Source organism: Gobio gobio, assembly GCF_949357685.1.
Source record: "Gobio gobio genome assembly, chromosome: 6".
Taxonomy (NCBI): Eukaryota; Metazoa; Chordata; class Actinopteri; order Cypriniformes; family Gobionidae; genus Gobio; species Gobio gobio.
In genome coordinates, this window is record NC_137102.1 from 6,290,823 (window position 1) to 6,306,677 (window position 15,855).

At 36.9% G+C, this 15,855-nt stretch overlaps 2 protein-coding genes across 6 annotated transcripts in view; both read left to right on the forward strand.

Moving 5' to 3' along the window:
* Positions 1-2,919, forward strand: part of smarcd3a (SWI/SNF related BAF chromatin remodeling complex subunit D3a) — a 45,028-nt gene extending 42,109 nt beyond the window's left edge. For 3 of the 4 annotated variants that reach the window (XM_079819606.1, XM_079819605.1, XM_079819603.1), the window contains one exon: positions 107-2,913. In XM_079819606.1, coding sequence (XP_079675732.1) covers positions 107-160 — 54 coding nt within the window. In that variant the 3' untranslated portion in view covers positions 161-2,913. Of the gene's footprint in view, positions 1-106 lie in introns of all 4 variants that reach the window. The other variant, XM_079819604.1, reaches the window with a different exon arrangement.
* A 1,169-nt stretch (positions 2,920-4,088) lies between these two features.
* Positions 4,089-15,394, forward strand: abcf2a (ATP-binding cassette, sub-family F (GCN20), member 2a). Of its 2 annotated transcripts, none has more exons than XM_079820404.1 (15): positions 4,089-4,171; positions 4,955-5,138; positions 6,097-6,309; positions 7,170-7,352; positions 7,750-7,921; positions 8,135-8,230; positions 8,639-8,741; positions 8,825-8,920; positions 10,116-10,235; positions 10,321-10,410; positions 10,499-10,609; positions 10,725-10,787; positions 11,061-11,189; positions 13,931-14,134; positions 14,236-15,394. In XM_079820404.1, the coding sequence occupies exons 2-15, from the start codon at positions 4,994-4,996 to the stop codon at positions 14,350-14,352; spliced, it is 1,842 nt and encodes a 613-aa protein (XP_079676530.1). In that variant the 5' UTR covers positions 4,089-4,171; positions 4,955-4,993; the 3' UTR covers positions 14,353-15,394. The 2 variants fall into 2 exon arrangements, with proteins under 2 accessions (XP_079676530.1, XP_079676531.1); XM_079820405.1 differs by having other exon boundaries at positions 4,103-4,857.
* The last annotated feature ends 461 nt before the right edge of the window (positions 15,395-15,855 follow it).

The following is a 15,855-nucleotide window of genomic DNA, read 5'->3' on the forward strand; positions in this document are numbered from 1 at the left end:
ATTAATTAAATTAATATTTCGCTTTTTAGCGGTAGTGTGTGTATCAGAAGTGATCATTTCACTTGCTCTTTCATTTACAAATGTATGTATTTTTTCTATTATGTAGATTCAACAACGAAGACAGGAGCTAGAACAAGCTTTAGCAATGCGGACCACTTAAAACTCAACCAGTCTGTTTCTCCTGTGGCTTGGCCACTTTTATTCTGGCGGTCTCCACATGGGCAGTTTTCAGTGGATGTGAAAGTATTAGACCCCTTCTCAGTATTGAGGTTTGGACTGTTTTTAATCAATGAGGCTGTCATGAGGATCAATGAAAAGTAGGGATGCACCGATACCAAGCTCATGTACTCGTACTAGTAAAAATACCCAAAGACCGATACCTCACATGACGTAACTGACAGATTTAGACACAATGTCAGCCTCAGGGGTGTGGAAATACTTACATTGAATGACAACAACCCACACATTGCGAACTGCATGCTTTTTTATCAAAATTATTTTATTATGACAATGGTAATTATGCCCTTTGAAGGTTATTGGACACTGAAATTTGTGCTTTAAGTTTATGATAAGCACATAAAAATAATACTTTTTAATAATAAAGCTGTCCTACATTCATTAGTCTCACTGTGTTGTGCTTGGAAAACTGCCACATCACAACTTAATAAAGAAATTAAAGGGATAGTTCACTCAAAAATAAAAATTAGCCCATGATTTACTCGCCCTCAAGTCATCCGAGGTGTATATGACACTCTTCTTTCAGACGAGCACAATCTGAGTTATATTAAAAATGTTCTGGCTAATCCAAGCTTTATAATAGCAGTAATAGTTGCTCTGTTTTTGAAGTCCATAAAAACTGCATCTGTCCATCAAATAACTGCTCCACGCAGCTCTGGGGTGTTAATAAAGGCCTTCTGAAGCGAATCGATGCGTTTGTGTAAGAAAAATATCCATATTTAAAAATGTATTTCATTTTTTTCTATGGCTCTGCATCAGCCGTCCCCACGCCATCACTTCCGGCGAATAAGGTCAAAATACCGGCGCGATCATAGATATATACAGATGCCTCATTAGTGCCTGCGCGGATCGGTCGAATGAGGCATCTATGTATATATATATTTGATCGCGCCAGTATTACCTTATTCGCCGGAAGTTATGGCGCTGGGAATACTAGATGACATTCGTCTGATAAGAGGTAAAAAAATAACAAAAATACTGTTTTGTTTCTGGCAGAAATCGATCGTTTCATGTCTTAAGACATCAATGTGTCGCCACGAGCCGCATGGTTTAATATGGATTCGTATGTCTGTGTTTTTACTCTCATTGCTCTCATACTCTAAAATATCCCCATTCACATGCATTATGCGACCATCACACTGCTAAAAATCTTAATTTGTGTTCTACTGAAGAAACAAAGACACCTACATCTTGGATGCCCTGCGGGTAAGCAGATAAACATAAAAAAATTGTTTTTTGGGTGAACTATCCCTTTAATAAAGGTATTGGTATTGGCGAGTACCAGAAAACAAATATCGGTACTCGTACTCGGTCCATAAAAAATGGTATCGGTGCATCTCTAATGAAAAGTATAATTGTACTCTTATTTGATGTATGTTTAATGTACAGCTGAATGTATATAATCTCACAGGACAATGAATTTAAGAATGTGGCTCGAGAACAACACTCTCACACTGATTACACACAAATACAGCAGCTATTGTGTTTTTTGATGCACATGAAGTGCAGATATGCTACTGTGTGACTTCTTGAAAAGGTAAAAAAATACAATTAATGAAACTTTATGATGCCTGGGAAACTTTTTGTAACCATTAATGACATGCTAAATGTTAATATGTAAGTATAGATATTGAATTTGTCATGTTTTTTCTACCCGTTTGAATATGACGTCACATTCTGCTTGCAGCTTTCTTCAGTTTTTTTTTTTCTCCCTGTCTTTAAATTTGCACTGTGCAAAAAGAGATCATGAAGAAATCTACTGGATTAAAATAAGCCAGCTAACTTTATTTGCAATAACTGACATTTGTTGTCATAATTTTGATACGTTCTATATGTGGAAATTAACACTAAAGATTCATGCTACAATATGCGCAATCATTCTGATTTGTGAACACTTAACAATACAGATTTTTGTGTATTGTTTAAGACTCAAAATGATTGCTCATAAGCAATCTTTATAAATGGTGGTTGAAAAGTCTTCATTTTCAGAGGCTTTAAAGGCCAATAAAACAGAATGTGTTCTAAATGTATTGTGTGTTGGATAAAATACAATAATGCATGTTGCATGTGAATATTTTTGTTTTAGGGGTTTCATTTTTAGCATGATTCAGAAATGGTTTTGATATTTATTGCCTTATTAAATCACCGAGATGCACAGGAAGCATTAACCAAAGGTTGAGTACAGTTACATCATCTTTGTGAATGCCAATAAATGACTTGATTTTTCTGAATATCAGTTGTATTCCTGTGGCCGGAGGTGTGCTTGATGCACAATTCCCATATGAAACTGAACCATGGTTTTACTACAAATAAAACCAAAAATACATGATTATTGTAGTTAAACCATGGTAACCACAAATTAACCATGGTTTTGCTACTCCAACCATAGTTTAACCATGGTATTTTTGGTTATATAAATGCTATCAATTAGCCAAAAAACCATGGTTACTTCATTTTTACTGTAATAAAACCATGGTTAATTTTCGTAAGGGAAGTGTAACAGGAGAACTAAATCTGGTATACATGAATGTCTAAAGGTGTTCATATTCAGAGGCATTGACCCTTTACCTTTTTACAAGACATTCTTACTGTGTTATGTATTTTATTTAAATAAAAGTGCAGTGTGTCTGTAAAGGACATTTTGAACGAGATTAATACAATAAACAAAATCATGATAATTATTTTCCATGAGTCTTTCTTTTAGTTAAATAGTTTTTTAATGTAATAAGTGACATGTATTTTGTGTCCGAATGTATTATTTTCCTATAAAATTTCCCTTCCTTTATAAGATACTCTTTTATTTTTTTAAATTCAATTGACTTTTTGCGTTGTGGGGTTTCAAAGATGTCAGGTGGTGCGACCAGCAAATTTACATTTAAAAGTATCAATTCCCACTGCAATTGCAAAATGAAGTAAGATATAAATGTAAACCATTATATAATGTATACAAAAAAATAAATAAAAACTCCTTATGGAAAATTGTGTTCTGAACACCGAATCATCGAAAAGTGTCCGTTTATATGAATTGGACTAAAAGGGCAAAACATAGAAAAGGGAATTTACTGTGTGATATGCATTTTACAATAATTCATATGTATATTGTATATGTATATTATTTTAAATGAAAATATGGTCGCACCACCTGACATTTTCTGGGTGGTAAAATCAGAAATCTTGTTTAATAATGCTGTCTTAAAAGCTGTAAAACCAATATGAATCAACACCATACATTTTTTTGGACATAAAAATGCATTTTAAAACTCTTTTGCTTAAAATTATTATTTTTTAATCCTAAAAAAAAGTATTATTTTTCTTATTTATCATTGACACAAATAACAACAGGAACAATAAATTAAATCATAAATAAATCATACAAATAAAAATACAATTATAAAAGGTTAAGCAATCTTTGATTTTTCAAATATTTTTTTTTTTTAGTTTTTTATGCCTATCAAAGACTAAACATAGGAATTATAGTGTACAAGAAAAGCGAGATATTACTCAAAAAAAATATATTTGAATATATGTAGTTGAATAGTTGGTCACAGATGAGGCCTAGTAATGGAGGATTGGAAAAATATGAGAGCGAGTAAAATTATCTTTTCCTCTAATGAACCAAATGAGCTATAAATCATGAGCCATAACCTTGTAATCGTCAATTCTGTATGATTGCGAGATAATCCAACAACAGGAAAGGAAAAGATCAAAACGTACACGGACCCAAATTACTCATTTTAGATCGTTTTGTGTGACTCAAACTGATACCAGAGAGCGGCTTTGCTACTATGCAAATAAGTGGGCGGGGAGTTATTATGTATCGGCATCTGATTGGCTGCCGTGCCGGTATTGGTGACACGCGCCTCATACCGCTTGTAGCGCGAGCCATGAGACCGCTTCTCCGGTGCTAGTAGCGCTTCGTCAGGAAGAGGTCTAGGTAAGATAACGGCCTAATTCAACAAAAGTTCGTTATTTATTAGTGATAGTTAGCTATATATGTGACGATCGATGTCTATGACAAAAAAAAAACATACCTTATTTACTAATTTTGTTATGTTGGGCGTTTGTTCTTTCGGATTAACAGGCTAGTTTTACCGGCTGTTAGCTCGCCGGCTAGCTCGTGGGGACAAGAGACTCGCGTGCGCCCCTCAGCTAGTTTAACACTGTTTATCGGTTAATACCTCTTTTACTAATGTAACCACATTTTTTACGGTTGTTTTGTGTATAGGGAGCAAGATTTACTAGTGATCTGGGATACACCGGTATGGCTAGAATTAGCATGCTTGGTGAAGTGGCTCATTGGTCGGGCCTTTAGAGTTAACCGACACTTTTTTTCTCTCTCTTGAGAGCAGCATCGCTGGTATTTCGCGATATCTTCGGTCATTTGTGCTTTCGGAACGCATCATGATATGATTCGTGTAATGTGCTCTTTTCTGTGCCAGTATCGCTTTATCATTGCCGTTATTCGCCTAGACTGCGTCAGGGAAAAGTACTGGCCGACTGTAACGTTACTCCACGTGAGCCGGGCCGAACCACTGCCCTCTGGTGCCTAAAGCTTGATTTATTTTAAAACAAGACCTTAAAACAACCCTACGCGCCAGTGACGAGTCGATTAAACCGGAAGTACGTTTGAGAACAATGTGTACCTTGTAATTTTTTTTACTCTACTCATATGAGAGCATCTTTACCTCCAACTAATCTTTTTCTATCTCTCCCTCAGATTTTCAGGAGTGCTCTGTTCCTGGGATCCGCAGCTAAAATGCCATCCGATTTAGCAAAAAAGAAGGCGGCAAAGAAAAAAGAAGCAGCCAAAGCTCGCCAACGTACAAAGAAACCTGAAGATGGAGTGAATGGTGATGAAGATAAGCCTGAGAACCAGCAGAATGGAGCAGCTGAGTTCAATGGTAAGAGCAACCAATGAAAGACTGATGTCAGACCTGTTCACACCGAGATGAGTACATTGTTTCGTATTCACAAAACATCTTAAAGGGATAGCTCACCCAAAAAAAAGAGATTTGTCATTTACTCGCCCTCAAGTTGTTCCAAACCTGTATGAGTTTTTGTTCTGCTGAACACGAGAAGATATTTAGAAGAATGTTCCAACCAAGCAGATAGAGCAACCATTAGTAGGGAAAATAATACTATGGTTGCTCTTTCTGCTTGGTTACAAACATTCTTCTAAATATCATCTATTGTGTTCAGCAGAACAAAGAAACTCATACAGGTTTGGAACAACTTACAGGTGAGTAAATGATGACCGCATTTTCTTTTTTGGGCGAACAATCCCTTTAAGGCTAAAAGTAGCTCCTAACTTGCCGATTTAGGAGAAACTCTTAAAAATAATGGCCGTGTCAGTCCTAATTTTAGGACTCCTACATTTTTTTGTGTGGCTGGAGGAAGAGCTCAGTCAGTAAGTCTTTATTTTTAAAACGGGCGAGAATATTAAATCAAATACTTGTTTACTATGGGTTGTTGCTGAAGACATGATGTTAACAAAAGGCCGAATTGTAGCTCTTCCATCAAGCAGTTTATTCTTCTTATGGATAGAGCTTTGACAAAAACTAGACCGAAGCGTATAGCTGATCTGTCAGCGCAACCCAGATGCAGTTTTCTTTTTCTTTTATTTACAGTAAAAACATTATCAGGAACTTACTCGACCCTTATGAGGGCAAAAAATGGAAAGAAAGAAAAAGCAAAATAATCATTCATTAAAATTGAGGTAAAATGTTCAATTAATCAAGGTTTTTATTTTTGGTCCAATTGTTACAGCCCTAACCATGAGTTTCCCCCATGTGTAAAATGCAACTTGATTTTTATCATCCTTGAAATCCGTTTGAATCCCCTCCATTCTCCATATCTCAGGGGTTGCCAGTTTGACGAAGGAGCTGGATGAGTTTGAGCTGAAGAAAACCGAGGCCCGTGCAGTGACTGGCGTGTTGGCATCTCATCCCAACAGCACAGATGTGCACATCAGCAGCTTGTCTCTCACCTTTCACGGACAGGAGCTGCTCAGTGACACTAGTCTGGAGCTCAACTCTGGCCGTCGATATGGCCTTATTGGACTCAATGGAACTGGTAAATGAAGAATCTGTTCATGTTGGGCTCATAAAGGGTTAGTTCACCCAAAAATGAAAATTCTGTCATTAATTACTTACCCTCATGTCGTTCGACACCTGTCAGACCTCCGTTCATCTTCGGAACAGAAATGAAGATATTTTAGTTGAAATCTGATGGCTCTGAAAGTCCTCCATTGGCTCAATGCACGGTTCACTCTCAAGACCCTTAAAAGGCACTAAAGACGTCGTTACAAAGTCCATCTCACTACAGTGGTTCTAAAATAACTATGAATCGGCGAGAATAGTTTTTGTGCGCAAAACCCCTAAATAACGACTTATATAGTGATGACGATTTCAAATCACGGCCTCATGAAGCTTCGAAGCGTTATGAATCAGTGAGTCGATTCAGCAGTTTGAATCGCCAAATTTCAGCAGTTTGGCGGTTTGACACGCGATCCGAATCATGAATCGACTCACTGATTCATAACGCTTCGAAGCTTCATGATGCCGTGTTTTGAAATCGTCATCACTATATAAGTCGTTATTTAGGGGTTTTGCGCACAAAAACTATTCTCGCCGATTCATAAAGTTATTGTAGAACCACTGTAGTGAGATGGACTTTGTAACGACGTCTTTAGTGCCTTTTAAGGGTCTTGAGAGTGTAAAGTGCCATTGAGCCAATGGAGGCCTTTCAGAGCCATCAGATTTCAACTAAAATATCTTCATTTGTGTTCTGAAGATGAACGGAGGTCTGACAGGTGTCGAACGACATGAGGGTAAGTAATTAATGACAGAATTTTCATTTTTGGGTGAACTAACCCCATAAGTCATATCAATTTATAGGCTCACAAATAACTGACTTGTTAAACTCTTGCGTAGGTAAATCCATGCTGCTGTCAGCGATTGGTCACAGGGAGGTGCCGATTCCAGAGCACATTGATATCTACCACCTGACCCGTGAGATGGCACCCAGTGAGAAGACGGCTCTGCAGTGTGTGATGGAGGTAGATGAGGCGAGGATCCAGCTGGAGAAAGAGGCTGAACGACTAGCTCATGAGGACTGTGAGTTTCAACAGCTCTGATCAAATGCACACGGTGTAGTTTGAAAGGAATAGTTCACCTGGAAATGAAAATTGACACTTACTTGTTCAAAACCATCAACTTTGTTCAACATCAATTGTTTGATCCAGAGATCAAAAAAACCAATGAGGGTAAGACATGAGGGTCAATAAATATGTAATGAACATTTTGTCAAATCTATTAATTGGTCGGGTCGATGCAACTTCCACGTTTTCATAGGAACTGTTTTTGTAACAGCTTCCTTTCCTAGGCGTGGTATATTGAGTATCTCAGTTTGAGGAGACTCCTTAATTCTGCTGTTTTTAAGGAATCTCCTTGTTGAGAAACACATATTTGTAACAGTGTGAATTTTAATTTAACTCTGTTTGTTAAACTCTAGCTGAATGCGAGAAGCTGATGGAGCTGTACGAGCGTTTGGAGGAACTGGATGCTGATAAAGCCGAGATGAGGGCCTCGCGGATCCTCCACGGTCTGGGCTTTACTGCGGCCATGCAGCAGAAGAAACTCAAAGACTTCAGCGGTGGATGGAGGATGCGAGTTGCTCTTGCTCGGTGAGTCTTCAGAATCTCTTTACCGAAGTTCAGAGCTCCTGGGAAATGATGTAATAAAAGGCCGAATGATAGCACAGTGGCTTCATGCTAACTGTACAATGACAAAAACAGTCCGAAGCGAATTTTCTGATCCCTTTTTAGCTCTTTCAATTAATTCTTTTGCATATCTTTGGAGTCTTTAGTTCACTCATGGTTGTTTTTTGACATCTTTAGGGCGCTGTTCCTCAAGCCTTTCATGCTGCTGTTGGATGAGCCAACAAACCACCTGGACTTGGATGCATGTGTGTGGCTGGAGGAAGAGCTCAGTCAGTAAGTCTTTATTTTTAAAACGGGCGAGAATATTAAATCAAATACTTGTTTACTATGGGTTGTTGCTGAAGACATGATGTTAACAAAAGGCCGAATTGTAGCTCTTCCATCAAGCAGTTTATTCTTCTTATGGATAGAGCTTTGACAAAAACTAGACCGAAGCGTATAGCTGATCTGTCAGCGCAACCCAGATGCAGTTTTGTTATGGTAACACTTTATTTTAGTGTCCGTTACATTTAATTTCTGTATTATGCATTTAACTAATATTACTCACTTTTATAATAACACTGTAACGGACACCTTTAAATAAAGTGTTAACTTCACATTACAAACTGCATTGTTCTGTTATTGATGCAAACACCATGCCGAGAGCTGTATGCTCAAATTTGTTTCTGTTTCCCCCGACAGGTTTAAAAGAATTCTGGTTTTAATATCCCATTCCCAGGACTTCCTCAATGGCGTTTGTACCAACATCATTAACCTGCACCAGCGCAAGCTTAAATATTACACGGTAAAGACTAATTCCTTCCCCCGTAAAGCTGTTTTCCTTTAATTACAAATGCACAACTTCATCATTCATCCTCTTGTGTAAAGGGTAATTATGACCAGTATGTGAAGACCAGAGAGGAACTGGAGGAGAATCAGATGAAGCGGTTTAACTGGGAGCAGGACCAGATAGCACACATGAAGGTAAATGCTTCTACGTGTATTTTTTGTAAACTTTCAAACCTTTCTCCAGGGCTCGACATTAACGCTTGTCTGGGACAAGTGGGTTTTTTTGAAGGGGCAAGTGAAAGAATTTTACTTGCCCGATGGACAAGTATCCTGATTAAAACGTCAAAAAATAACAATGCAAGAATGATTCTGCATTCACTTAGTGTAAGTGGTGATCGATGGTGGATATAATATAAAATGTATAATGTTCTGACGGTAACAAGGTTGTGCTGTTTAGGCTCGCGCAGCCTCTCAAGGAGAAAATCGAAAACAAATGAGCCCCGCTCACACACTGAAACTCGACTAATTGTATTTTTATATTTATAACATATGATACAGTAAAGCAACATCACACGAGCAAGAATGCTGTTTTCCTGAATACCATCACGACTGAACATGACACTAATTTCATACGCCAGCTCCATAAACAATTAATTAACATTAAGTCACTTATATTTTAGAAGCAATATTCACTTTTTTTTTCTATTTCAGCAGCGAAAATAGTTTCGAACAAAGATCACAGCAGAACATAACGAATGTCACAGCAACGGTGTGTTACTGAATGATTCAGCGTTTGAATGAATCGGTTGATTCAATGACCTGTTCATAAACAACCGCCTAATTCTTGAACGAATCGACTCAATGACTCACTCATTAAGACCTGCGCCTCCTACTGGCGGTTTAGTTTAATTTTTAAACATTCTTTCCAACATTTCTTATTTGTATATTCAAAAATATTACAAATAATCTCATAACATTTAATGCTGTTGTAATTTTTCAGTGTAAATTATTTTATTTGATTGGTAACAGCCCTATAGTGTCTTATTCTAATTTAATTTATAGTTTAAATTTAAAAATATATAAAATGAAAGCTGAAGCATAGCCTATATTTAATAAGACTATGGAAAAAATGTCCTTTATAAAAAGGTAAAAATATCACAATTGTGCAGATTTAAATATGTCAAAGCTGATTGAACACTGGTCAGAATATTGCTTTAGAATAAATTCTATTTAAATAGAATTTAACACGCACAAGCAAATGTTTTTCTCGGACAAGTGAGTGACAGATTTACTTGTTACATGTGAACAGGCTTAATGTCGAGCCCTGCTTTCTCTAACTACTCGGCTTGTAATCGATGTGTTTATTTAAAGTGTTCCTGTTGATCCTCAGAACTACATTGCCCGGTTTGGTCACGGATCTGCCAAGCTGGCCAGACAAGCTCAGAGCAAAGAGAAGACTCTACAGAAGATGGTCGCCTCAGGTCTTACTGAGCGTGTTGTGAATGACAAGGTGAGGAAAGAGCTTAGCATCTTTTAATGCTGTATATTATGTGTAGTCAATAGTAAAAGTCTTCTCTTCTCCCCCCCTTTTTTAGACCCTGTCATTTTATTTTCCTCCCTGTGGGAAGATCCCTCCTCCTGTCATTATGGTTCAGAACGTCAGCTTCAGGTATTCGGATGATACGGTACGCACAACCATCTAATCCCAATACCAAATTTTACACACGTTTGTTGTTGCATCTCTGGATTGAGGTTCTCGTTTGTGTGCTACAGCCGATAATTTACAAGAACCTGGAGTTTGGAATTGACTTGGACACACGTGTGGCCCTTGTAGGGCCCAATGGGGCTGGCAAATCTACTTTGCTGAAGCTCCTTACTGGAGAGGTACGGCACATTTTAACTTAAATGCATGCAACCCATGGTATGATTTTAGGTTCACACATTTTGTGGTTTGGATACTTTAGTATTGTGGTTTGTAAGGCTTTGTCTCTTCTTTCAGCTCCTGCCCTCAGACGGCATGATTAGAAAACACTCCCATGTGAAGATTGGGCGATATCATCAGGTCCGTTCAGAACATTTGTCATGATATTTTTATATAAGAGGAATATTTGTTTGTTTGTGTATGTGTGTATATATATATATATATATATATATATATATATATATATATATATATATATATATATCTCTATATATATATATATCTCTCTATATATATCTCTATATATATCTCTATATATATCTATATATATCTCTTATTACTATTATTAAAAAATACTACCAGGCACCAGACTGATTTTTAATAGTATTTAACTTTTTTGGGTTATTTCTATAGCATCTAACGGAGCAATTGGAGCTTGACCTTTCACCTCTGGAATACATGATGAAGTGTTACCCTGAGATTAAGGAAAAGGAAGAGATGAGGAAAATCATTGGTCGCTATGGACTCACCGGCAAACAGCAGGTGGGTTTTTCCTCCTTTTGTAATTCATTTGTCACATTTATATAGCGCTTTTCTAGGCACTCAAAGCGCTTTACATATAGAAGGAGGGAATCTCCTCAACCACCACCAATGTGCGGCAGCCATATTGCGCCAGAACACCCACCACACACACCAGCTTATTGGTGGAGGAGACAGTGATGAAGCCAATCGTGTGTGTATATTAGGGGTGTAACGGTACACAAAACTGACGGTTCGGTACGTACCTCGGTTTTGAAGTCACGGTTCGGTACAGCAGTTTTACAACATAGCTTTTTATTTATTTATATTAAACTGGTTTACTGAACAAATTCTGTCCTTAAATTAATTAAATTATAACAAATTTTCTTAAAGATAAGGCTGTAAACTATAAAGGGAGCCCTTACTTGCACACTATTATAATAAAAGGCCCAAACTAACAGCCTAAATTCAGTTGCTATTTATTTTTAGGTATAATAATCAACACTCAAATAACACATTGTACGCAAACATGTAAACTTCACATAAGGAAGTTTTCAATAACTTCTAAATCCTAATTATTTATATATATATATATATATATATATATATAATTTTTTTTTTTCCCTCCAATTCATTATTGAAATATATTAATTTATACAGTGTCTGTCATTTTCATGACAGGTTTATTTAAACATGCATGAAATAATCAAGACATCACTAGATTAAGTAGAATATATTTAATATATAGGCTAATATAGTGCATATATTTAGTGAAAGAGTTGATTTCTCTAGTGAATACAATTCTGTGGACACTGCCTGAGGTAAATGTGATGCTACATGACATTTTTTAGTTTACAAGCAGTTATATTGACGTTTTTCCGCCATTGAAACACCGAGTGATTACACGACATGTGACGTGTTTCAGTAAGTTGTAATGTATCCTCAACATACCTTCAGATGTTCATTCATGTTTATTCTTTAGGAAGAGACGATCAATCGCAGGTCACAGGTGATCGCGTTCATGCGTGCGTGGCCGCCATATTAAAGAGTGTCAAAACGGCATTTATCGGTTGAATTTCGTGATAAAACGGACTGAATACTTAATGTTCGTGTGGGAACTCGGATTGAAGTGTGTTCCGCGCTTAAAACAAGCCGACTGTTAAAGATTGCATTCTGAAACCGTTCAGTACACGCATGCAACGAACCGAAAGCCCTGTACCGAAACGGTTCGGTACGAATGCGTGTACAGTTACCAGAGATGTATAAAGTACTAGAGACACATACTTGAGTAAAAGTACAAGTTCCTTATCAAAAAAGTGACTTGAGTAGAAGTTGAAGTGCTCTTTAAGCACCACACTTAAGTAGAAGTACTAAAGTATTCAACATTTTTTGTACTTAAGTATTGCAAGTAGTTTATTTAAAAATGTACTACTCAAGTACTGAAAGTAAAAGTACAAGTATTGTGTTATGTAGTTATTAAAGAAAGTAGTCAAAAGTTTGAACATTATATTGTTTTTATTATTTCAAATGATTAAGCTAAAGGACAATCACAATGTTGGTAGGTAATTTTTCTACCTTTGTCATATAAATAACCTGAAAATACTGTAGTTCATTAAGATTAAATCTTACTATAACCACTCTTACTAAAAAAAAATGGGGTAAGCACACTTATATTCTCATTTCAAGAGGTGTTCTGAGTAAATGATTTGTTTGTAACACTTTACAATATGGTTTGATTTGTTAACATTACATTAGTTATTGTAGACTAATAACTAACATGAACTAACCATGATCAATACATTTGTTGCTGTATTTATTAATCTTTGTTAATCTTAGTTAATAAAAATACAGCTGTTCATTGTTTGTATATGTTACTTCACAGTGCACATTAACTATGTAAACAAATAGAGCAATTTGAGCGCAAGACGCTCGTGTTGTTTTAAAGACAGTGAATGCGTGCTCGCGGGGCTCTCTCGCGCGCTCTCTCTCTCTCGCGCGCTCTGTCTCTCGCGCTCGCTCTCTCTCTCTCGCACTCTCTCTCTCTCTCGCACTCTCGCGCGCGCTCTCTCTCTCTCATGCGCGGTAATGTGGGTTTGGAATGGAATGATTCATAACATTTTTATAATTGTAACGAGTAACGATGCAGCACATAAAAAAAATATCGGAGTAAAAGTATTAAACTCATCGAAAATATGTACTGAAGTAAAAGTGGAAGTAGGAGAAAAAAATAATACTCTAGTAAAGTACAGATACTGCCTTTTAGTACTTAAGTACAGTAGTGAAGTAGTTCTACTTCGTTACTATACATCTCTGACAGTTACACCCCTAATGTATACGTATATGAAGCCATGATGGACAGGGGCCAATGGGCAAATTTGGCCAGGATGCCGGGGTTACACCCCTACTCTTTATCAAAGGACATCCTGGGACTTTTAATGACCACAGAGAGTCAGGACCTCGGTTTAACGTCTCCGAAGTGTGGTGCTCTTTTGACAGTATAGTGTCTCCATCACTACACTGGGGTGTTATGACCCACTCAGAGCACAGGGTGAGCGCCCCCTGCTGGCCTCATTAACACCTCTACCAGCAGAAGCATAGTTTTCCCAGTTGGTCTCCCATCCAGATACTGACCAGACTCAGCCCTGCTTAGCTTCAGTGGGAAACCAGTCTTGGGCTACAGGGTGATATGGCTGCTGATAAAGTTGTTTTTCGACTTGCAAATGAATTCTGCTATATTCATGACGAGTTTTCTTGTGTTAAACTAGGTCAGCCCTATTAGGAATCTCTCCGATGGGCAGAAGTGCCGTGTCTGCTTTGCCTGGCTGGCCTGGCAGAATCCCCACATGCTCTTTCTTGATGAGCCGACCAATCATCTTGACATTGAAACCATTGATGCTCTGGCTGAGGCGATCAACGAATTTGAGGGTGGGATGATGCTGGTTAGCCACGACTTCAGGCTTATTCAGCAGGTAATGTCAAGTTTGCTTGTTGTACGTCACTCTGATATTGTCTTTGGCAGGCAAGATTTGACGTGTTCACTACATTGTAATATTGCTTTGTTTCCTTGCAGGTGGCTCAGGAGATCTGGGTTTGTGAAAAGCAGACCATCACAAAATGGACCAGGGACATTCTGGCCTACAAGGAACATCTGAAATCAAAAATTGACAAACAAATGCATGATTTATAGCCAATCGGACCCCCCCAAAAGAGGACGACAGTTCCAATTTCCAACATCTCTGCCAACCAGACAATTGCTCTTCAGGAAAAATACACAAATAAAATAAACAAGCATGCTTGTTAGACTGCCGTTTCAGTTCCTCCTTTGACACCTGAGTCCGTTACTGGGGTTGCAAGGGGAAGTAGCTGTCATGTTTTGTGTGTGTGTGTTAATATGCATCACACTATTTGGACTTTACTTTTGAAAAACCTATTAAAAACCATGGTTGTGCACTTATTTTTTTGTTTTACTAGTGCAGAGCAGGTCTTTAGGACAAAGGCTGAACGATAAAGTAAACTTCAAGGACTCTTCATGAGGTTTTTTTTTATTGTATCAAATATTGTTTAAAGCTGTATTGCAAAAATGATGTCTAATTAAAAGCGTACATTTAATGATTTGGCTTGTGCATTTTCTTTGGGTTCAAGATCTGTCTTTGTACAGTTTGCTCAAGATTTATTTCCTTTGAAATATGCCTCTGTACCTTTGCGATCTAATTTGGATTAATAAATGTACAAAAATCTTAATTCTGAAGGGGAAAAAATTACATTTTACAAAACGTTCGAGAACAGAAAAAACAAAAGGGTATATAAATAATTAACACTTCCCTTGTTATAATTCTCTAATACACTTAAATTTTTATTTATTTGTGTGTGCGCACAGTCCTGCTATATGTGTGAGGGCCAAATGTCCTCCCTTATAAAGTGAAATAAGGACATTTTACTGGTCTTCGCTTAAAAGGCTTTTGCTAGAGTGACTAAACTACACAGACAAAAAGGAGATGCATGTCTATATCCTGGATAGCTTGTTTTTGAGTGCTAGATTCAATGTTATTCTTTTTAAATACTAAGAGGCATTGTTTCTTTCCTGGGAATAAATGTAATTTGTCTGTTTTTGTTGTCTCTGTTGTACTGGAAATGTCTTATGTCACAAAAAAACGAAACAAATTCTTGTGTGTGCAAACATGCTTGGTAATAAAGTTCTTTCTGATTCTAAATCTATGATAAATATCAAATATGTGAGTTGTGACTTGTTTTTCTAACTTGCATTGAGATTTAAAACATATTTTCATAATTTTGCTACATTTTTTAAATTTATTTTTATTAATGCCATAATCAGAACAACACAACGAGACCTATTCATTCAAAGCAAAAATACAAAGTAACTACAGTAAAATAAAACAAAAGGAAGCTATTTTATACAACATCTTACCTGCTTGCAATGTTATTAATTCCCTTATTACTCGTGTAATTACACAACACCGAACAATAAAGCTTGAAATCATTTTTAAAGCAAGAAAAGTCAGGTTTGGAGTCTGACCATTTCATTTTATGAATGTGAAACTTTCCTATTCATATTAATAATTGTATGCAGTATTATCTTTCTCTCTCCCATAATCATAAGTATATTATGTCCTCCTGGAGTAAATTTTGAATATCTGTCAAATATTAAATTTAAAGATTATATTTAATTATT

Excerpts from the sequence above, each read along its gene's own strand:
- abcf2a (XM_079820404.1), top strand. The coding sequence starts at position 4,994 with ATGCCATCCGATTTAGCAAAAAAGAAGGCGGCAAAGAAAAAAGAAGCA. Across the intron at positions 7,922-8,134 it reads ATGCGAGTTGCTCTTGCTCG|GGCGCTGTTCCTCAAGCCTT; the intron begins GTGAGTCTTCAG and ends TGACATCTTTAG. Across the intron at positions 10,788-11,060 it reads AGATTGGGCGATATCATCAG|CATCTAACGGAGCAATTGGA; the intron begins GTCCGTTCAGAA and ends TTATTTCTATAG.